Here is a 24,854-nt window from a genome sequence, read left to right on the forward strand (position 1 = left end):
GAACTTAAGAATTCTTAATAATTTCTCTCTTGTAGTATTGTTCTCTTCTTCCTACAATACGACTGTATTTCAGTCTTCTACTTAAAGTCGAGCTGAACCCAAAAATGACTTATTTTCTTTTAGTTCAAATACCTGGGTATGCAGTGCACCTATTTAATAATGTATGCAAAGAAAATCACAACAATCTAATTTCTTTAGTTTTTCACACTTTTTCACATCAAAAGTTCATTTTTCAAGATTTCATTGATAACAGTAATGTACAGTTTGCTGACGTCACCTAGTACTATCAAATGTCTACCCCATTTCAACCAATCATATCACGACATGCAGCTGTCAATCAAATCTTCATTTCAGGATAATTTTCTCTTCCAAATGAAGTAGAAAATGGCGCCTAGTGCCTGTCATCTGGCAGAATTCCTATCCCATAAACTAACTACTAACTTGGCCAATTGTTAGAAACATGAACAAAAACAAAAACTATAATCTCTAAGAATGCAAAGAAATGTAACTGCCTCGTTAACACGCGCATTCCAGGGATATCGTATTTACAGCAGCGATAATGGCGCGCGTATCCGAGAGCTTGGTTGTCAGGGGTCGCACTTCGGAGATTCCAGGCCGACGTGCTGCACTCTCCGCTCGGCAACACGAAGGCAGCTGGCTGCCTGTGGCTCGCTGAGCTCCACTCAGCCACTAACCTCCCGTCAAAAGGGTCTTCCCGAGGGGAGCGCCCCAACACACTGAATCCCACTCGATTTGGAGGCGGAACACGCCAGGATTGGCCAAAGCCCAATCCAGTCCCCAGAATTGTCAAATAAAATCATCGACATGATACTATGACCCGCCTCTCAACCTGTCATCTTAGACAAACTATGTTTTCAGTCTGAAACTGACTCATATGCACGTGACGAACGGGTTCAGCTCGACTTTAAAGCCCCCCTCCAGTCAGTTTTTCTACCGGTTTTAACAGTTGGTGTTCGACTGTATTTCAAACGCTCAATGTTCGATGAGTGCCTGCCTGCTGTATAGTCGCCTGTCATCTGATTCTGTGCTATACACCAAGGAGATACGCCTGGATAAACAGCACAAGTTACGGCGGAAAAAGTTTCTCCTCCGTATAGCTTAGCTGCAGGGAATAGCCGCATTATTGGTGAGATATCATATCAATAACCGGCCAACGGATTTCAAAGCTGATGCACCCACTGGAAAGAGATACAAGATTGCTAGTATCTTAAAAATGACAAAACACATGAGAGGGAGTGCGGTTGTACTGTATATCATCACAATCATTGATTGATTGATTTGTAGCAGCAGGGGTGAAACATGCATTGAAAAAAAAAAAATCCTCAAAAAATGTATTTTGCTTGCAAATCGCACCCTGCCTAGTGTACCGTCTAGTAGGAAATACAGTCAATAAAATTGTATTTGGCAGTAGGGATCTAGTATTCATATAGTAATCCTATAATATTCCTACAGTAATCCTACAACGTCCCCCACCCTGTTCCCTGTGCTTCGTACACCTACCTACCTGTATGCGTTGTGCCGACCTCAGGTAAGCGCAAAGTTTCTTGTTTATACCGGTATGCTTTACTCACAGATGTGTGAAATGACCTGGATATATGAAGCGCTAGTTTCTAAAGACCTTTTTTCTACAGTATAATTCAGCGACGGCGGCCATATTTCAGCAAACTGCTGAATGCATGAAGGGGAAAGAAACACTGCGGTTGACTATGTCATATTTCTCAGTCACAGGAGATCAGACTGAAGGAGTGTTTGTGTTTTTTACCATGTGGATGTGTGCATGTTAAGCCGTTTTCACACATGCTTACAGGAAAATTACCTGTAAATCAATATCGGCCATTTCCCGGAATTTCCCTTCACACCTGAGCGCTCATGTGTGAATATAGTCGTCAAATAGCCTGTATGTTTGGGGGGGGGGGCTTATTTTGGGGGTCGGCAAAACTCCGATGGTGAAATAAGTTCGCTTGTCACACAATAAATCACACTCGTTTGACTTGAGTATGTTGTATCCTTCACATTCGCTCATGGGCTGCAGTGCAGAGTAGTATCCAGGCAGCGTCAAGCCAGCGTAATGAACACAGCCGATTATCCCCCCTCCCTGCTCGAGAGAGGCCAGTTCTTCAGTCCTCCGCACTTCGCAGCAGCCCGACTCACCGCGATGACGGTGTCGCGCTTATACCGGAAAACAACTTTCACACTCCAAGGCATTAGACCGCTTTCCGGTCATTTAACGGTAAAAAGCGCACGTGTGAAAACGGCTTTAGTGATTTGAGTGAGCCCATGCTGTCCTTCAGAGTAGCTGTGCACGTCCCCCCCCACCCCCCGCCTAGCCCACCCCCAGATGCCCGGGCCTGGCTTAGTGAGCCCATGCTGTCCTTCAGAGTAGCTGTGCACCCCCCCCCCCCCCCCCCCCCCCCTCCCGCCTAGCCCACCCCCAGATGCCCGGGCCTGGCCAGCTCACAGTGCTGAGTGATAGGCTAATCGATGTGCAGCCTAATCAGCCAGCTTAGCTCTAACACCCCGGACAGGTCCACATCATTATCATATCAGCCTCCACACGTTTCTAGGTGACATGGAGGAGGCAAAAGATTAAAGACAGCAGCATGTTTTAATGTGTTGACCAACCATGGGAGCTTCTGTGGAAGCTGGCAGCAGGGAGAGGAGGCTTACGGTAAAAGCGACAAGGCTAAGAGGAACACACAAAAAACTGGGAAACCAGTCGAAAGTCTTCACGTTGAGTTGAGGCTGTCACTTTCTCTGCTTGAGGAGTGCTATCCAGATAGTGTGTTCAGTATCAGTGGCTTTGTTGTGGTGCACGTTCTAACTGTTCTTCAAACCACTTCCAGAAGCACTGGCCCTGCAGCCAGGCCTTTGTCGGCACATTACCGGGTGTCTATTAAAGTAGGAGTTTGTTTAACTTCAGCACACATTTGGGGGAGCTCAAGGAGCCCTTATAAATCATCTATAAACCGCTTTACACAAACTGTTTACAGGCAGTAAATGACGCATAAAAGAAGAAACAGGTTTGAGGTTGAGGCTGGGGGCATGTGGGTCGAGTCTGCACACTTCACGCAATTATCTTTGCACACACACACACACACACACACACACACACACACACACACAGAAATAACATGAGCTGGTGGTGATTAGCACCACCACCAGCCACGGTGCCAGGATTTAAATTTTGGATGGACCCTTTAATTACAGAAGTTAATACAGTTTGCATTCCTTTGACGGTTTCCAACTGTGACAGTTTGTATTTATTAGTGGAACACGCAGGTATATTGCTGAAATCGTGCAAAAATAAAACCGTATCCTAGCTAGCTATGTTGGTTGTTATCTGTCATGTGGTTCAATCTGCCAAAAACATGTAGATGACTGTTGAGTCTTAATTAAATGCAAGTTTTCTAGACACGGTTTGATAAAATGACCAAGCAGAACAAGATTGATGGAAGAAAGAGTAACCATGCCCATTACGCACGCATAGTACTGCGCATAACACTCAATTTACCAGACTTTCACAACAAATTGCATCATAAAAGTCAATATTCCAGGACATCGCCCTTCCAGTCCAGAGAGTTCCCCAAACTTCTGACCAGCCAGATATCTTACCAGAGCAGCCAGTAGTCGTGGCGGGACAATGCCGGCGCCCGTTGGGCGCCGGCAAGGCGCCGCGCAAACATTTTTTTGGCCCCTTGAAACCAGATTAGAGGACCATTTACATTAAGATTAGACTGTTTTTGCACTGAAAGGATTTGTTTAACTAATATTTGTGAACTTTCATTTTCATATAGGCCTATTTTTTAACAGTTATTGTTCATATTGTGCTTAATGTATTAATTAAAAGCGTTATTGATAATGAAGTAGCCTATGCCTCCTCATGTTCATTCAGGGATACTATGATGACAGTGGTTTGGGGCCCCCACTCTGATGTTGCATAGGGCCCCAAAAGGCCCAGAAGCGGCCCTGCAATCCCTCTCTCTCTCACCCCGTATGACAGGCTGACAGGCAGATGATCATGAGGCAGGGATGCAAATCATTCCTCAGCACATATACGCGGTGTAAAACATTTTTGAAGGATGTCCTGGTCGAGGTGTATGTTGTAGGCTTGTTGTAGGCTACATGCTTTGCAGTATAACGTTATGCTGGCATTATGCTTGAAGTTTGGACTGAGCTTTTATACACTGTGTGGGTTTCTGCTCGCGGAAGTGAGCTGGAGTCTTGAAAACTCCACTTTGTCCGCCCAGCCGCGTCCACGTAGTTACACAATTCGGGGTGTGCACGGCCTGGCAAAAACCGTCTACCTTGTGGAGGGGCGCGTCTGCTGATTTGACTCACTTTTCCGTGCGGACACTCGCCGATGCGGGAAGCAAATGAGACCTAAGCGCTTGGTGTAGGCTACATGCTTTGCAGTATAGCATTCGTTTTCCGTCCCGTTCAAAGACGCACGGGTATTTCACCTCGATGACAATTTCCTCGTCCTTTGTTTCTGTGCGGGGCTGCGGGCGGACGCGGACCAGATTATTTTGCGAAAAACTGTAATGGAAACACAGCTACTTACTTATGGTTGGTCATTTCGTATAATCCGACATTAGTCTAAATGAATCAACGTGACAACATTATTAACAGTATAATCACTATCAAGATATTTCGTCTTAAAAGACTTGCATGTTACCTCGCGGTTCATGTCATGTCATGGGCGAAATGAACGTGTCGCTCTTACTGTCACCTGTGACACGCCCCCCCCACACAGCACTGTTGCGGCTGTTTCTTGTGCGGCTGGGTGGATGGAAGCTCAGATCAGTATTATGTCCGAGGAGCAAACTTATTCGGTTTATTATGGATTACATGCTTGTATTCGACGATACATGTCAACTCCTCAAAAATCGAATCAATAAATTCCTAGTCGGATCGAGAGAGGCGACAGACGGTGAAATGTCCGACGACCGGCTCTTGTGGAACTCTCTGCCAGTCTATAGCGACGTGCCGACTATAATGCTTTCTCATTCATTTCCTCTCAGTATTAAACACCTCCAAGCCAACTGGAGCGCGCGTTGTCCGCAATGTCTCCTCGGCCGCGTGGACAGCTCCGTTCTGTTCTCAAGCGTCATATTTCCTTCTGCGAGGAACCCAAATATAACACAGATTACACTGATGGTTGAGCCGCTGTCCAAAGAAGAGTGAGGTGAAGCTCATGTGATGAAATGTGTCTGAGCTGCGGGTTCAGGGAAGTTTGGAGAGGCAAGGAGGCTGAACGCAACTCTCGGGCTCTGAGATGCTCGATTAGGGAATGGTGACATTTGTAGAAAGGGATTTTAAAAGTAAACAAAATGTAAGTTATCCCAGTCATTTGGATGGGCCAGTTGTACAAGTATCTATATAGGCCCATCCACACTGGCACAGTAGACCACCACAGGACAACCAGGCATCTACACTTCACAACTCATCAACATGATGATGATAATGATGATTGTACACAAAGAAAACAAAAATGTGGCATCATTTTGGCAATGTGCAAACCTGTAAACTCAATCCGTGTAAGATGCCAACTTGGTGTTTGTATGTTTCATTAAGTCAAATGGATGGGAGAAGCCCAATCTGACTGTTGTTCCTGCCGGAGGCATAGAAATGCATTAGATAAATAAAAATGGCAAACTCCATATCCACTAACATTCTTTTGTTCTCATGTCATTTATGCATGTATCATTTATGATGATAATCCATGCAATAAATACAGTAGGTTTAGATGTAGTGAGGTAATAGCTGCTCCACATTCCTCTCATACAGCCATCAGTTTGATTCTGAGGCATTTCTATTGAAAGAACTTCAGGCCTGCAACTAGGAAGAACTTCTCCAGGAAGATGACTGAATTAAGTACGGCAATGTGGGCGGCCCGGCCGATAAGGGTGTTTACTGTGTTGGGCAGGGCATACATGACATCATAGCGCACTAGATTACAGTCTTTATTCTGAAGTACTGGCAGCAGCAGGTTCTCAATCATCTCAGCATACACAGGACCTGACTGTTTGTCCTTTAACACAGTTTTGCACATCTCTATACGAGCAGAATGATAGGGGACATAGCGATCCTGCAGTGAACCAACCAGCACCACATTCTTGAAAGATTGCAGATGAGATTTCTTGCTCAATTTGTACAGGAAAGTTTGGCGAGCATCAGCGTGATCGCGGCAAGTCAGCTGCAGGAGCGAGGCCGACTTCTTCCACTTCTGCATGAACCAAAGGCCGGTGTTGACCAGAGCAGAACTGTTGTACAGTGTGCCCAGGTGAGGTCCAGACAGGGAGAGGAAGGTGTGCAGCCTGCTCAGGTAACATTTAAACCTGGGCCTGGACAGCATTGAGCGAACAATTAGGTTCCCCAAGGAATAACCCACAAAGCTCATCTTTGAGACTGTAAGGTTGTATATCCGGATGTACTGGACTATTTCATCCAGTAGTCGGTCCGTCATTGACTCAAAGTCAGCAAAAGTGTCATTCTGGTTGCTCTCGGACATGAGGAAGTCTATTTGAGCTCCAGGCAGTCCTAGCTCCAGGTAAGTCCTCACCAGCCTCAGGTCTGCACTGTTACCATCCAGGCCGTGGACACAGACTATGAGGTGGATGCCTTCATCACAGCTCTCATCCTCCTCCAGGCTGAAGTAGGGCACAGTGGATGCCAGCTCAGGCACCCCGCTGTACAAGAAGCCAGGTAGCCTTAGCTGCTTCATCTCTTCTTTGGCCTTGATGAACAGTTTCATCTGTGGTGTGGGTGCACTCTCATAGCAACGCAGGCCTGTGGAGAAGGAAGTGGAGGGACAGGGAGGCTCACTCTGGCTGTACCCAGCACTGCTGGAAGCGAGAGCGGAGCAGATGGGAGCTTCTGGTACATAATTTGTTTCAAGGAGGTAGCCCAGGCTAAGCGGCTCAAAGAAAATACTTGTATCTTGAGAAACTGCATCCCAATCCCCAAGTCTCTCCTCATCGGCCACACCATTCACAAAAGCATAGCCATCTCCTTCCTCAAAGTAGCCATTCTCTATCTGCTCATGCTCAGTCTCGTCTTCATCTTCCAGTGTGATAGCAGATGTCTCCACAGGGCTGATCTCAGACACATCTGTGCTAGAGCGTGAGCCAAAGCAGTTCTCCACCATCCCACGCTTCACTTGTCTGAGAGGCAGGAAGAGCCACTGGGGGCTCCTCCATCTGGGAACCTTTGGACATTTGAACTTGGGTGATTGACCACAGTTGTCTGGCCAGGTGGTGGCCATAGCGGCATACCGAGATATAGGCCTGCAGAAGTTTGCTGCTACATTGCAATCCTTTGAGTTAGGCTTGTCTGTCTTACTGGACATTGAGCCAGCCCTTATATTGTGTATACCCAGCCAGGGTCCATCACAGTCTTCAGTGATGGAATCCAGGTATCTATCTTCGAAGATGATTGGCAGGGAGCTAACATCACCATCTAGGTCTGTACATTCCACTGGAAGTGGAGGCAAAGATAGAAAGTAGGTGGAGCTTTTGATGGCATTGGTCATCTGTTGGTGGCTGTGAGCATGTAGGTCTTGATACGCCAACGCAGTTTGTCTTGGGTGTTCAAGACAAAAGAATGCCTCAGCAGATCGCTTTACTCTGAGTCTATGGTGCTCCATAGCCAGCAGGGCGGCAATATTCTCCTGCAGGGACACCACCTCAAGGAACTCTCCCCAGAGAGCCATGAGCAGAGAGCAGAGCTGAGCCAGGTGCATGTTCACGAGCTCTGCCAGCTCCTCAGGGGTCTCTGCTTTCTGCTTCAATTGTTCACAAAGCTCACTTAGGCAGGCCTCTAAATCAAGTTGCTCTATGTAGACATGCCTTTGGCTTCTGGGATAGGGTCTTCTGAGTACTCTCTCATATAGGACTTGCATGCTGGGCTTGGCCAGGTCCATATGGTGGGAGGGCAAGTCCTTGGTGACAGAGGTGAAATAGTCAAAAAGACCCTGGTAGGCTTGTAGCAGATTGGCGCAAAGGTTATGGTGAAGACTGAAGGCATGCTGCAGAAAGTGGCCAGACACCAGGAATGTACTGCCATCTGGGGACACCTGCTTGACATAGCTGCTGCCGAACACCACCCTCTCCAGGGATGTGATGACCGAGTCTTTGCTCTGTGGCGGAGCATTGTAGTTAAGCCACGTGGTCTTCACTGGCCGAGGAAAATTTATGAGGGGCTGATGTAGTGCCACCAGGGCGGCATGGACAACTATGGAGATGACAGACAGGTGGAAGTAGTCAAACATGACGTTGACGTGTTGGTGGATCCCTCGTTGGAGGCTAAAGTGCAAGTGAAGAGAACGGCCACTGATATTCTGGAGAGACTTCGCATCATCTGGCATGTAATTGCCATTCATGAAGTACAAATCCAAGAAGAGCTGGAAATCCATGTGATCGAGGGACTCTTCCACCCTCTTCGCATCCAACAGCATCATGACTTTGAAGAGAAGGACATCATTGACCACAACCTCCTCATTCTTGTACAGGATTTGGAAAGTTTTGCTGCAGATGACATCATGTTGGACAGAAGCAGGGAAGGCCAGATCAGGGCCTGCTGTGTGAAGCAGACTGGCCTCTACTTTGTGTGGGACCCGTGGTGGTACTTTCAAACTGGCACGAATCTGGTAGAACCCTCTTTTGAACAGGTCCACATTGTAGAACTTGTGGAGCTCCACAGAAAACTCCACCATTGCCTGGACTTCACTCATCATGGTCTTTAAAAGGCAGAGTTTGCTAGCCAGCTAGCTAAAGTTACTCTGCTCAATCGGAAGCTCGCTGAGCTGACCGCAGCGTCTCTCTGGTCCAGCTGCGCACTTGTGACGATGTCATACAGTTCTACATCACTGTTGACATCACTCGAACCATTGTGATGTCAAAATGTCTATGACTGTGAAGGCCTAACATACGTAAAATAGCGATGCCGTCATTGTCATCCGCCATTGTCATCATCGTCGAGTGGTGGCCAGTAGTGACTGATGACATCACGATTGGTTGTGTGACATCACTGATGCTACTCACTAAATGTTATTGCATGAGTGATGTCACAATGCCTCCTTGTGTGTGGCTGTGTGCCCCATCACTGATGACATCATCGGTGTGTGTATATGTGTGTGTGTGTGTGTGTGTGTGTGTGTGTGTGTCCTCCTATGACATCACTGATCAGTCTTGTCACAATGCCTCATTGTGTGTGACATCACTGATCACTCTGGTCACAATGCCTTGTGTGTGTGTGTGCACACTTATGACGTCACTTTTGACATCATTGCTGATAACCACGCGGGTGTTGTTGTGAAGGCAGCTAGACAGCGGCTCTTCTTCCTCCGGTGTCTGAGGAGGTTCGGTTTGGACTCAAAGATTCTGACCAACTTCTATAGGTGTACTATAGAGTGTCCTGACTGGCGGCTTTACGGCCTGGTATGGCAGCTGCACTGCCCTGGATCGCAAGGCTCTGCAGAGGGTGGTCAAATCGGCAGAACGCATCACCAGGTCTCAGCTGCCAGCCATACAGGACCTCTACATCCAGCGCTGCAGGGGGAAGGCTAAACGGATCCTCTCTGACCCCAGCCATCCCAGCCACAGCCTGTTCACGCGCCTGCCATCAGGCAGGTCGATCCCAGGGCGATCCCAATACAAATGGAATTTGTAGGAGAGATAATCTCCACTCAGGTAACCTGGGTTACAGTGTAACCAATCTTTTTTCGTTTTCTTTTTTTTCCCGTTTTCTTTTTTGTAGAAAAGCATGTGGGTCATTTCCAAAATACAAAGTTCATGTGTACATCATTTTATGTAAAAACATAAAACATTGTTTGAGAATTGAGTAACAACTAAATGATTTGTAGAATTCTGTTCTTCCCCTGTTTTTCAAGCTATCATAACCCCGATTTTTGGATGGGGGCCAATCATGCTATGCCACCAAAAGGTCATGATATTGCAATTGGTTTATGTGCAAATACAATACTGTATCGTGTGTTCTTTTTCTATGCTGGTACTGGAAGTCTCAACCAATACTGATATCAATAGCATGTCACATCTGCACCCACCATTGATTAATAATATATTCAGTCGATCCATGAGTGGTTAGAGATGCATCCATCACATGATTTCTGAATGTTTTCAGGAAACACTTAAAAATCTGATTTTTTTAAAGTGCACTATAAAAATCCATGAATAGCTGGCTGTGTAGGCTGTAGATTTTCATTTTAATCTTTATCATGCTCTAACCATGGAATATAATGGCTTATTTTCCTCTACTAGTACCACTACCACTACTTAGAGCCTCAAGACCGTTTTCTTTTTTCTGTTTTACTTTTTTTTTATCCAGCCTCCAACAGGATTTTTTTTTATTTTAAGTACTCTGATTGTGGAAATGAGTGTCACTTTCTCTTAGTCAGGAGTGTAACTCCAGGCCACCACTCCCCATCATCATTAATGTTTAAGATGGCTAACAACTGTGCTGTCAACAGCTTCCAAGATAATCGACATGTCAATCAATGGCGGGTGTGAGGCGGGCTTTTAGAGGGTCCCTGAGGTGCCTGCTTAGAGCACGCTCAGTTTAACACAGTGGCAATGGGAGAGTGTAAACAGAGAAGGATATAGACTGCAGGATTGACTGGATGATCAATGCCATTGATCAGTTAGCCTACCTCCAGCTCTTTGTATGGGCAGCTCATTTTCCCCTCAGTCACCCAACTCTCAGGCTCCGACCTCTGGATCAAACGTTTCCTCTGCTCACTCACAAATGACCCTGGTGCAAACAGCCGCAGGACGCCAACTTTGCTCTAGAGGGAGACAGAGAGGAGGGTCACAACAAACATGACCTTTGCTTAATTGATCCTTGCCAAGATATACAGTATGGAAATATAGCATTGTATGAAAGACATCAATAAATTAAATAATGGTGCAAAAAAGTACATGAGCAGAATATTCTTTTTTAAGCATTTTTTAAGATTTCTTTGGGGCATTTTGCCTTTGTGGGGTGGGGTGGGGTGGTGGGCGGAGGGGGGGATGGGGAGGGAGAGGGCGGATGACATGCAGCAAGGGGTTGGGGTTGGATTCGAACCCGGGTCGGCTGCACGAAGGACTAAGCCTTTGTGGTGCATGTTCTACCAGGTGAGCCAACGGGACCCCCATTTTTAAGCCTTTTAAAAACGCATTACTTTTTTTTATAACAAAAGTATTTTCACTGACACATGACAGAATGTTCAAGTAAAGGTGGTGGGGGCTGATACAATTATTTCTAACAGGACCTATAAGATGCATGATTTTCAAAGCACTTTATAGACCTTCAAATCAATGTAGATTTAGCTGTGCACTATATCTTCCTAAACTTTACCCTAAAACTTCGCACCACCTTTTATTTTGTCCTGTACTTTGCAGTATTACTAAAGTACTACATTAGTACAGTACTACTTATGGCACTATCTACTATATTTTAAATTTTAATATATTTTCATGTAGCTATTTTAGTCTGTGATACCATGAAACTGTGGTATTTTTGTCCAAGGTTATCATACCGTCAAAAACTCATACCGGCACATCCCTAGATACCATTTGTTTATTATATCGCAATCACAATCAAAATATTGTCCACAGTAATCGCAAATCGCACCTTTTCCCCAAATCATGCAGCACTAGTCACAAGTAAATATACAGATTTTTATTTTTTATTAAATTAGCTTGGGAGGAAATAACACATTTGGTTACAATACAGATGGGCTTGGTTGCAGACACACACCCTTACTGGTGTACTCCCACTTTAGGCGCAGTCAAGTACACAGCGAGTCACCAAAACACAAAACGGGTGCAGGACGTGGGTGCGCCCGATGAAAATGCCACTTCACCAGCATCAAGCCCCGCCATTATCTATGTCCCATCAGCAAACTAAAGCCCTTTGAATCATATGGTACCTGTCACTTGCCACAGCACCTTCGGTCACATTGATGTGGCATCCATCCAATTCGAACTTGGTTTTAGGTTATAATTTAACATGGATGGACACATAGGAATTATTGCTGCTCTGTCAACCGTGAGGTAGAAAATAGAGATAAATGCACAATCAAGTCTGAGGGGTATTAGCTTTTCAAAGAGTCTTTTAGAGGTGTGGACATGGAGACAAACTAAAAGTGACAACTGCCACACCTCACTTAAACAACAAGGCAAACAGGTGGCTTTGATGGTGGCCTGATCTGATGCAAGGCCCAGTCCACCGCTTCAATCAGGGTTGGGTGATTGGCTGTGGCAGCACTCACTCTGTGAACTGTGGACCATCCTACATAAAAAGCTGCACCCTCAAACACTAAGCTAATTTCCCCTTTTCAATATGCTGCTGCTGAGAGACCTTATTGTGCCTGGGAGATGAAAGAGAGAGCTTTAGGTTTGCTGAGAGTGACACCATAGACATTGGAAGCATCAAAAGTTCCTTTTTTAAGTAACACTGATGCCAGTTGAGCAAGTGAGCAGCAGGGAAGACAGAGAGAATGTGTGAGTGAAGGTGGAGGGGAGGGAAGGAGCGAGGAGGAAGTGAGACATGGTTAGACTGAAGAAGCACGTTATCTCTAAGGCCTTTTTTTTTTATCCTGCCTTGCAGCTGTGAGCAATTTTATAAAACAAATCTCCTGGCCGAGATAAAGATATTACATACAAGTAATGACAAACAATAATAATAATCGTCGTCATCATCGTCGTCATCACCCAACACCAATCACACGCCACCCACCTACAGTAGATTGAGGAGAGTGGCTATCTTTGCCTCGACACAGCTCCATCATTTCCAAATTCATGATGGATTTTTATCCCTGCACCTTTCTCAAAGCATCCATTTCAGACGGGATGAAAAAGTAATATTCCAGCAATAAAGCTTGATTTACATCCTCTCCCGTTCCCCCTCTTTCTTTTTTTATTTGATCATTTAGCCGGGATCATATAACTGTATATCAGACACAAATGAAATCAGGTCCCGTGCACATTAAGGCCCATGTCTTTCTGCAGCTAACATCCCCCTGCCTGCAACCCAGCCACCCAGCTCCACAGCAAGCCAAGGGCAGAGTCCCATTCATTTTCAGGCCCATTTCCTCCTATGATTAGGCGATCAATCAATCCCAGCCTTCAATCTCATCAGGCAGACGGGATTATCTGCCCATCTTCCCCCTCTCCCTATTTCAACTCACTCCCCTCCCTCACACACAGCGGCACATTAACATCAGATCAAGTATCAGCCGACACAAGCAAGCTGCCACATCCTCTGACCACAAACAGACACTTTCTGATCTCACCCATCCCTCACTCATTTCTTTCCATCTCCTCCAACTGGTTGTGCTCTCATGTGCAGAAGGCACCCCCCCCACACACACACACAAACACAAAAACACATACAGTACACGCAAACTGTAATAAGCATGCGTGCACTTAGATTTCTGACAACATCCTGCAGATCCAAGCAGACAGAGTACATTCATGCTGAATCAGTCTTGACAAGGCTTTTATTCACATTGTATTAGAGCTGCAACGATTAATCGATTAGTCGATCGACAGAAAATTAATCGACAACTATTTTGATAATCGATTAATCGTTTTGAGTACAATTTTAAGAGAAAAGGTCTAAATTCTCTGATAACAGCTTCTTAAATGTGATTTTCTGGTTTCTTTACTCCTGTATGAGAGTAAACTGGGCTTTGGGAAACGCTGATCGCCATTTGCTATCATTTTCTGACCTTTTATAGACCAAACAACTAATCGATTAATCGAGAAAATAATCGACAGATTAATCGATTATGAAAATAATCGTTAGTTGCAGCCCTACATTGTATCTCAACTTGTCCCCATCTATGAAGAACAAATGGAATGAATGGGATTATTCACGACCACCCGGATCATTACTGTGCTGCTAAGAAATGGTGTTAAAACATGATATCTTTGGGTGTCCGGGCAGTGCACTAGCAGGTTCCCTGCACTAGTGCCTTCTCTGGTGGGTCGGGGTGCCTGTTCGAGGCGGAGGTGGAACTGGGGCGGAATAGGATCATCCTCCAACACGCAACGTACTGCCGGGGAATCTCCTCGCTTTCAGGTGAAAAGAAGCGGTTGGCGACAGCACATGTATCGGAGGAAGCATGTGCTAGTCTACAACTCTCCCCAGATCGGCAGAGGGGGTGGAGCAACGACCAGGACATGCTAGCAGGGAATTGGCCAAGTACAATTGGGGAGAAAATTGGGGGGGGCAAATCTCAAGAGGGGAAAAAATGATTAAAACAATTCAATGCTTTACTTCATTTTACTCAACCTAATGAATGTCTGTTTCATTCTATTATTCGTCAGATCTGCCAACTAGGCATATTTTCATATATTTATCTTCAAATTATGACTTCTATTAATGACAGAAAAAAACCCATAAGCCGAACAAATTACAATGTACTTAGAAAGCACTGGGGACCACAGCCTTGTGTGTGTGTGTGTGTGTGTGTGTGTGTGTGTGTGTGTGTGTGTGTGTGTGTGTGTGTGTGTGTGTGTGTGTGTGTGTGTGTGTGCGTGCATGCGTGGAGTCTATAAAAGGCCCTTATTAGAGCCTGGGTTGTAGAACAAAGGCTGCTAAAGGTGCGCCACATTTTAAAATGTGCTGCTGCATCTGGTTTCCAAACCCTTTACAGTAAACAGTCACTTCTAAACAGCTTTCCATGACATTGTGTGTGGCTTCTTAGCTTGTTCCGCTCACTAGTGTACGGACATGGGCAGATAAACAACATGTGGAAAGGAGGGTATAGAGGCCTCTCCAGCCACTGAGATACTGGTCTGGAGAGAAGAGAACATCAGGCTTCAGTCACAGTTTACTCACGCACGTCCTGATCTATCTTGGTATCGTTCTCGGACCATAATTTTTCCCTAGTATGGATGACCATGCCCCGAACTCATTTGATTGGTCGCCGCAACTGCTTCTTCCTGAAAACAAAGCAAGTAAAAAAGATGTGATTAGGATTAGGGTTTTCTTATCTAACCACGACCATAACCAAACCCTAACCAAAATGTTGTACTTGCCTAATAAACCTAAGGTCTAACGCTGTTTTATAAAGGTGTGTGCAGTGCTTTGACCGGGAATGAAACCCCAGTTCTCAGATTGGAAGGCAAGCACCTTACCCATTAAGCCACAGGACCGAGCACACCCTGAACTGCACTTTGTTCACACCCTAACCTTTTTTTACTTGCCGCACGTTTTCAGGGAGAAGCAGTTGTGGCGACCAATCAAATGAGTTTGTGGGTGTGGTCATCCAGGCCCATACTAGAGAAAAATGGTCAGGGAACGATACCAACACGGTGATATCAGGACGTGCGTTTACTCACACATAAAAGGAACCGGGTGCAAGGTATCCTTTTTTTAACACATTGATAGCTGATGCAGCATTTGTGTGTGTATCCCTTTAAGACCGCGAACCGCGTCTTAAAGGGATACACACACAAATGAGGGATATACACGCAAATGCTGCCTCAGGTATCAATGGGTTAAGTCTCAAATGATGGATAGGGGATTTGCCCATTAGGCCCACATGCACTAGTGGGAATCCACCAGTTGGGTTTCAAAGAGTCTTTGATCTACGTCCAGACTCAATTCAATCAATTATTTAAAACTCACCTTGACGAAAATGTGTTGAGGTGGACTTGTACACCTGTCAGGAAAACCATTCATATGTTGCTACTAGAAAGATATGCTGCTAAACCAAGTAGAATCTCACCTAAAAGATTGGGTCCAGAGAATACCGTTTCACACAGAAAAGATCATTCATATTTGCAAATGCTTACCTTTCTGGGCTCAAATTGGCTTTGAATTAACTTTGTATTATGATCAAAATCAATGAGTGAACATAATCTAGGCGTATATTATGTATTGTATCCTAAAAATGATCTAGCACTGTATAGGAAAGGCAGCGAAAAAATTTGATATGTTGTCCTAGAACCTTCCACTAATTTAATTAATTCTAATGTACCTGATCACTGTTGTTAAGGACAGTGAATATCAAAATGGATTTCTTTAAACCAGGCATAAATGCCAGAGAGTTCTGCAAATCTAGTGAGGCTGCTCCATAGAGGAGAGGACTGGGGAGGAGCCAACACTTGGTGTCTCAAAGAGACATAGCCGGGCCAGCTAGCACACTAAAACTTTCATCAGCCATCATCAAGCAACGTCCAGAAGGTACAGCGACACCTGCTCCAAGCCACAGCGAAGCCTACAGCCACTGACATGACATGCAGAGTGAGAAAAGCTTGGGATCTTCTCATCCTCATCATCTTCATTATTCTTTGAGATGAATATGAAAAAATGATGTGACATTTTGAAGAGGAACAAATCAATTAGTAATAAACTTACAGGCACTAAGAGCACACACAGGTAAAGGAATTACTTTTTATGTCATCACAAATATTTAATTCTTGTTTTTCTGATGAGCACCGGCTAAAAGGACATTTTCCTTATAGCTAGATATTTAGTGAATTCCACTTAGTGGCAAAAAGCTTTTTGATGTAGAGATGCTAATTCTCCTAGCATCACTGCTGAAACTGGCATGCCTTCATGGCACAATACCTTTTAGTGGCCATCCAAGTCTGTAAAACACAGCATTTCCCCACATGACCTTGTCAGACTGAGTGAGTTCCTCTTCTCAGCCACCAACACGTCTAATCCATATAAAGGTTGTGCATCGGTTTGTATCAGAATCAGAACACTTCATGGTTTATCAAACAAAGACGGCGCAGAGCTACTGAAGGACTCCTCCATTGTGTGATGCATTGCATAGGGATGGGAATTGATACAATTATATTGATTCCAATGCCATTATCAATTCTGCTAATCGGTCTGATTCTTTATCGATTCCTGATCAGTTTTCTGTGTGGGGGGAAAAGTAGGCCTGCCCTACGCAGGTTTTCAGCATCATCGCAGCTGTTTCATTATCTCTTGACTCTGAAAACTAAATACCGGTAAATAAATAATAATAATACAAATAAAAATAAATTGCACTACACAAGGTGATTTCAATAATTACTTTCCCCTCTCTGGTTAAGGTGCGTCAGGGAATGTAGTGTTTGGATTAAATGAAAACGTCAGTACTGACACGTGTCAACCCTCCATGGCACTTGGTTGTCTATCATTGCCATTGCCTATCCTGGACCACTAATCTATTCTAGAGTGAGCGTCACATTCCAATGCTCTGCACTCATCTACAACAGTTGTGTTTTTGATCTGCACATATTAGAGCTTTGCAAATAAATTGATACAGCACATTTGATTTACAGTGTCGCTTGCCTCGCTACCTTCATTTCGCGCTGTACCCACGCAGGAGAGTCTGGCTGCCGTTACTCTCACCCTGGTCTAGCGGGGGGGAGGCTCTGTTATCTTTACAACCATCTACTGAAAGTACCAAGCAGGCCTGCTTTATTGCACAATCCAAATCTTCTTGTGAGTTTGTCCAGTTTGTCCATGTGAACTTACCTCTGCAGTCTCTGCCTGCACTGGCTGCCATGACCGGTCATTATGCTGAGGATCCTCCTGGTAGACCGTCTGTAACTCCTCCAGGATGTTTTGCATCTCACCTGGACATTGAGTAACTCCAGGGTTCTACTGATGATGTCCTGAATCAACCTATTCTATCAACAGAAACACAAGTTTCCATTAACAACACCCCACACACCTAAACATCAAGAGACAAAAACACACACACAGAAACACAGATCGTCTCATCAGCAAAACTGACTAATCACCGGAGACCGGCCGTGCTTCCATACTACTCTCACCTGGTGTAATCCAAGTCTCCACAAGCCCTGAGGTGCCAAGTTGACTTGAAAAGACATGTATCATTCACACCTTGGTTTTAGCTGAAGTCTGCACTGAAGCCATGTGCTCCCACTTCTTGCCACACATGGCTACAGCGAACCTTTCAGCTAAAAAAGGGCATAAATGTCTTTTCAAGTCAACTTGGCATCTCAGGGGCTTGTGAAGACTTGGATTATGCCAGGTGAGCAGTATGGAAGCATCTTATGTTAATGATGTTGTTGTTTTACAGTTTTGCTCGTGACCCTGTTCACACTCAGCAGACAGCTCTACTTGCCTGACGCGGCCGGTCTCCCTTTCTCCAAACTGGGACCGCACTGGCTGCATTCTACTGCATGTAGTACACTGTCGGCAAAGTACCTCATACAACCCCACATCAAAAAATCTGAACTATCCCTTTAACATCCTTTTTCATGTGGAAGAACAAAATGACTGTATGCTATTCACATTGCAATAGCAGCATTACTGCCGGCCTGAGTTGGGCAATGTAATGCTTAGATGCTCTCAGAGGGACTCTCGACTGTCCAGAGAAGCTGAATCCTCTGAAATAAATGGCTTTAATAACACACCTGAATCCTCGGGTGCGCTAAGCCCTTGTTCTACACATGTCATCATTTTTAATTATGTGCCGGGACCTACCAAGAGCTCCTGACTTCCAAATGCTATGCTTGGTATATCCCCTTTACCAGCAGCAATTAATCTTGGGCGTAGCACACTTTTTCTTATAAGACCATAAACCAAGCTACGAACCTACAAACTAAAATTCAGACAGTTAATTTAGCTCTGCTTATGGGCACTCATCTGTGTGTGTGTGTGTGTGTGTGTGTGTGTGTCTGTGTGTGTGTGTGTGTGTGTGTGTGTGTGTGTGTGTGTGTCTGTGTGTGTGTGTGTGTGTGTACGTGCGTGCGTGCGCGCGCATGCGTGCATTTTGGGAGGTGGTGAAAAAAATCAGTTTAGCTAAATCATATCCTCTTGCAGAGTAGCCTTGACCTGCTGGATGATCTTGATAGTGCAGCAGCCCATTTAATTCATATGGATGTTTACAGTATGCCTTATCTGGTGTAGACCAAGTCATATTTGGGATTGGATTAGAGTGATGATCACGTTGCGAGAGAGGAACAGACAGACAGGAAGTGATCCCGCTGAGAGAGGGGAACAGACAGATAGACAGGAAGGTGTACAGAGCAACAGAAATGCTGGTTCCTCACATACATATACACATATCTATATATATCTATATATATATAATATCTTGGTTTGATATTGGCACTGAAGTCAAATTCTTGCTACCTTGACAACACTAGCTTGTAGATGTAATACCCGGAACATAAATCATTAGAAAACAAGTGGGACTCACTGCAGGACAGGTACTGTATGGTCCCGTTACATCTCGACACCAACACTTACACAGGTTTGATGCTAAAAATGAATGATGTGCTTACTTAAAGATGCTTTGGAAAAATGTATTCAAAGGTGTGCTATGTTATGGTAATGAACAGATCCTATATGGTAAGAAAGTAGGATGACATCTCACATTCCTCCCTTTCTACCATGATAAATGAGTGCTTTCTGTGAGTAAGAAAGAGAAAATATAGTACTTAATATATTTCTATAGTTACAGTTGGTGTGAAAGGCAATGAGGGACGAGGCCCTTTTCGCTGACTCGAAATCCTTCGCAGCAAAACGTCTGTTCACCATCCTGAAAGCAAGCATTTGAAGACCATCAGCAAGCCGTTTTGAGCATCCTAGTGCTGCAAATGATGGAGGAACCAGGAGCGGCTCTGGCTCTAAAAGAGATATAACTCCTTCACCCTAAATTGAGGACAACCATAGTCTATTAATCAATAAACAAACATAATTATAAACTTAGCGTAAATGATCAAACTTACATGTATTGGAAATGAACAGAAATAAAACGTTAGCCATTTGTCTCTGTCTCTTATATTCCTTGTTCCTTGTCAAAGTTGTCACAGACTGTAATTACTTCAGGAATTCACACACGCACACGCACACGCACACACACACACACACGCACACACACACACACACACACACACTTTAGTAATTAATCAATAATCACACACAGATAGTCTGTGTCTTCTTATTGAGTTTACCACAATCAAAATGCATAGCATATACTGCACAATACTAGCCTGATATTCAGACTGCACCGTCAATTCATGTCGTGGCTTTGAAGGTCTGGAGCCAGGCTAGCACAATACTAAGCTAGCTACATGTTGCACCGATGCTAGCCACATACTGGTCCTGTCCATGCTCAACTGAGGGAATGAGCTAAGCTAGCTAACGCTAGCTGCTACAATGACTGCTATACACAGTAAACCAATTAACAGGCTAGACGTCGAAATAATGCTACCAAAACATTCAACATTCGGTCAGCATGTCAACAAAAGCCAAACAAAACAATTTAGCAAACTATTCAAAAGTTTAAGAGTGTAAATGCCCTGTTGTCGTACCTGAAAATGGGAGATAAATCGATAAAATTGTGGGGACCTGCACGGAGGCGCGTGCCCGGAGCGGAGCTCCCTCTTCTGGCTGCTGCAGGTGCACTGGTGCAGCCATGACTAATCGATAAGCATCAAGGCTCAACAGGGAGGTAGCTAGATCACAGATGAACTCTGGCAGGTAAGTATCCATATATTTTCCAACGTTTTGAACCTTGTTCCGTTCCTACGTTTTTTTTAAATCATCAATCAAATTGTACATTTCACCACTAGGGGGGGGGGGGGGACTATACTATAGTTTGGGGAAGTGAAACTCACAGAATGAATGGTTTCTATGGAAACTTGAGAGCAATGTGGGTGAATTGCATGCTGTCAAAGTTTGACTTTGGGTTGAAGATGGATGTCTTTATTCAACTTTTCACGGTCAGGATGATTCACTGCAGAGCTAGGTCTAGAGAATAGATAGATGCCCACAATTAGGCTGTCCTACACTGCCTTTATATAACATATTATGGAGTCTTTATGTCATTGAAATAGAATTGCAATGGTCCCATGTTTTATAAAGATGTATTGATGGCCAGTGAGAACAAATACTCTACAGGGCAGTCAGAATGAGCTCATGCTCACACAGTGAAGGCAAGGTGTGCTGGAAGCTGTGACATGTCTGCTACTGTACGACTGCATCATTGACTTGAAAATTGCATAGGCCTACCCTCTATTCCTGTTTAGCTATTATGAACAAAGAAAATGATCCTGCTTTTAACTCTGAGCCCTAAAACACCTGCAGTATCAGAGTGCACGATGAATAAATGATACTAAAATTGATTGCTAACAATAACCTTTTATTACTTAATGTGCTGTGAACTGCAGAACCTGAAAAACGTTTATAAGACCATCACCATAGGATCTGGACAAATTGTGAAAACCTGCTTGTAGGGGGAAACCGCTAAATGCACAAACAAAATACTGCTTGGATATAGGATTCTATAGTAAGTCGTATAAGCTTGCTTGCAGCTTTCCCGACAGTAGATTGCATCTGTCCACTGTCCATGTAGATTAGTATCTTGTGTCTGAGAGCTGAAATGTTTGTTTAGGCCAGTTGGATAAATCCTCTTCCTTATAGCTGAGTGTGCATAATGGAGGAGTCTACTATCTAAAACAAAAACAAACAAACATGAAAACAACAACAACAACATCAACAAATAACCTACAATAGACCCAAAACAACAACCAAAAACTTAAATGAAACTGCATCCATTTCCCTGTGTTATCATATCCAGCCTGGCCATCATGTGATCATATCCAGTGTGAGAAGCATGAAGTCAATGTTTTGTGAGTCCAATAAATGTACAGGAAATTGTCTTTGGTGGCATTACTCCTCCAGAAACATACACATATCAACAACTTACATAGGCCTAGTAATGCATTGGATACACATGGCACAATGAAAACCTTGCATGTGCAAGGGGGCAGTGCAGACATACTGTACAATCAACAGTACGTATAGCACTCTGCAAATACAAGATTCAATCACTGTGTGCATTCAGACATTGTGGTGGCATGCAATATGGGCGCAGCAGCTGTTGCACGGCATAGTGAGTGTCCAGCAGTGCATTTGAGCAGTGTGTGATATAATGCATGGGCAATGCAGTATGGATCACTGCTGGCATAATTTCTGTAGAACTGACAAACAGGATGGCAGTACTGTAGCCTGACACTGACAGTAGTAAGATTACAGTTGCGGAGAAAAAGTTCAGAGACAAGTGTGTATAGCGAAGTTGTTGGAAAATTGTTGAGGTATTGGTTGTGTTTTGGTAGCAATGCCTTCCTGTTTTTTTTCTTTTGTTTTTGTTTTTGTCTTTGCCCTGGCAGCATGTAGCCGCTGAGGACTCAATCTTCTGAGGACTAAACTGAGTTTTTGGGAGTCTGGCATTACCCAATATTAATCCATGTACCCGTGTGCCAGTAAGTGTGCCAGAGGACGGGCACCAAAATCTCTGTGACCACGAGGCTCTGTCCTGTATGCATGCTTTAGCACACAATATGTTAAGTAATCCTACCAGGAATATGCCTGGTCTTCATCATTCTTAGGCCTAGGCTATTCTTAATTAAGCAGGACATGTTCTCATCCCATTTGAAGGCCCTATGGAACTCTCAACTGCTCGGCTCAGTTGAGTTCCCAGCTGGGCTATTGATCTCCAGGGGGTGATGACCAGGTATGTCCACCTCTCTCCTGTACATCATTCTTGGCGATGAGATGTTTGACGGACAGAGGAGTTACAGTCATCGGCGTACAGGAAGGAAGCAGAGGAGGAGGTTCACACTGCAGTGTCCAGTCCAAACAACAAAATGGTCATGCAGGTAAGTAAGCTTTGTTCGTCTTGCAATTTTCTATAGCCTGATATTCAGACCAACGTTATTCTGCCGAAACGCCAACGGAGAACCGTTGCATGCAATTTTAGTAACGCCAAAAATTGGCCTTGATGGCCAAATAATTTTTCAGATCGATACATTTCTGTTAAATAGAGCAACAGCAGACTCTCTGAATTGATCGACCAAATCTGAAGCGTGGGCAGGACGTGATTCAGCAAGTCTGGAACCAGGCAAAGTTCTATACTTACAATCGCAATTGATTTCATGTTTTGCAACACATTTAAAACAGATAAAACATGATATGATATACGGTATGCACATTAAGCTACACAAGATACAGCACAATACACAATGTTGGATTAAGAGAATACCTGACAGAAAAGGTGTCTTTTGTGTTTGTAATTTCTTAATACAAATATAAATATTTGAAATGTAAGAAGAATTTTGAAATCTTGACTGGCAGCCATTGAAGGGAGTCCACTATGGCGTAATGTGGGGCCACAACTAGTTTTTGCCAAAAGTCTCGTAGCACCGTTCTGTACCATGCAGTCGACCTACAGTACAACCTACCATAGATTAGCTGAGGCAAGAGAACAATAAGATGAAACCATGAAGGATTCTGTCGGAATCATGAAAAGACTAAACTGATTTGAAAGTAGCCCAAAATGCCTTCTGTCTGTTAGGAATACCTGTTATATATCTAATATCTCTTACCCACTCATAGATTGAATGGGGCAACAGAGAGAGTTGATGGGACCTCGGTATCCAAGAGCTGAAGTCAATCAAGAGAATTCTGGCGGAGGTGTTTTTGGACAACGTGTGCGCCCGTGTAGACTGAGTCACACCCTGTAGTCAGACAGCGAGGGACAAAGCAGCAAAGGGTCAGGTGACACATTGGAGATAGGGCTACACCAGGTCCTCAAATGTCTTCATGGTGAATGACGTCAGTGCCACTGGCCTGTAGCCTTATCCTTCTCAAGCACAGGAACAACGATTCATCATATGAAGCAGGCAGGGAATTTGCCTGCGGAAAGGGAGTGAAGATGCAGGTGAATAAATACCTTTAATAAAAATGTATTTGGTACAGGTTCTTTCACAATTGACCCAGGAAAGCCCAAAACAGTTCTCAAATGAGGAATACCGCTCTAGTTATTACAGAGTGGATAACAAGGGGAGCATGGCAAAATGACGAGATGTTACTTTCCTATGTGCTTCTTGATGTTGATTAACGCTGACGGCCGAAATGAAATCATCGGTTCAAACAGGAGATTTTGTGAATGCAGTCCTTGGGGCCGGCGTGAATTATCTGGGCAGTAGCCATAGAAGTGGCCATGCAAGCCTCATAAACCCGACCATGACTTTGGCAATTATCTTTGTTACAAACCGAGATGATTAAAAACATGTCCCTAGGCAACTCGTTAGATCATCAACTCAGGCCATTTTGTTCCTACAGCCTTTAATTAAATTGGAATGATTACAAAAATACAGGAGAATCAACAGCTGCATGACTCCCAGCTAGACCTGCATTAAGCCTGCAGGCAGGTGACTTATATTTTTCATCTGTTCATTTTTTTTCTCCCTCCATGCCCACAGCGCCCCCTGGCACGCTGCTTGTTCTTCACAATGCTGATATTCATTACTGTCTGCATTTCCCTCTATGTCATTGTTCCACCACCTTCATCCATTCGTCTTTACCTATTCATAGCTTTCAAGGGGCGTTATGTGCTGCCGGGAACGCCCACCTGACGGTAAAAAAAAAACTTGTTCATTCCGCTGCGAGCCGAGTCGACTAGTTTCTCACGCTGTGTTTGTTCAGCCGTTTGTACACACGTCTTTGCGGCCAACATTTCATCAAAGGTAAGCTCAAGTAACGTTACAATAATGATTAAAATACCCCGTTAACGTTACTTGAGCTTACCTTTGATGGCCGCAAAAACGTGTGTACTTTGATGGTAGAAAAAAAGCCATTTGCCCTCCCCAGCGACTGAACCACGTCTAATAGCACAAATCCACAACCTCCTCCTGTCTGAGTTTTCTTTCTCCGACGGGATATTGTAAAAGCACAAGCCAGGCGTGTCTCCTCGTCGGTTAGTGCAACCGATAGCACAACAGGTATCCGGCATTTTGGCTGAACAAACACAGCGTGAGAAACTAGTCGACACGGCTGGCAAG

General features: G+C 44.4%; 1 protein-coding gene across 1 annotated transcript; it reads right to left on the minus strand.

Moving 5' to 3' along the window:
- Positions 1-5,833: 5,833 nt before the first annotated feature.
- On the minus strand, positions 5,834-8,752 carry LOC310789051 (protein FAM135A-like; the record flags this gene model as incomplete). Its single annotated transcript, XM_083650654.1, has 1 exon — positions 5,834-8,752. One exon carries the CDS (start codon positions 8,750-8,752, stop codon positions 5,834-5,836), a length of 2,919 nt encoding a protein of 972 aa, XP_083506780.1.
- Between the last annotated feature and the right edge of the window lie 16,102 nt (positions 8,753-24,854).

This window comes from Poromitra crassiceps (assembly GCF_964638095.1).
Source record: "Poromitra crassiceps genome assembly, chromosome: 14".
NCBI classification, from domain to species: domain Eukaryota; kingdom Metazoa; phylum Chordata; class Actinopteri; order Beryciformes; family Melamphaidae; genus Poromitra; species Poromitra crassiceps.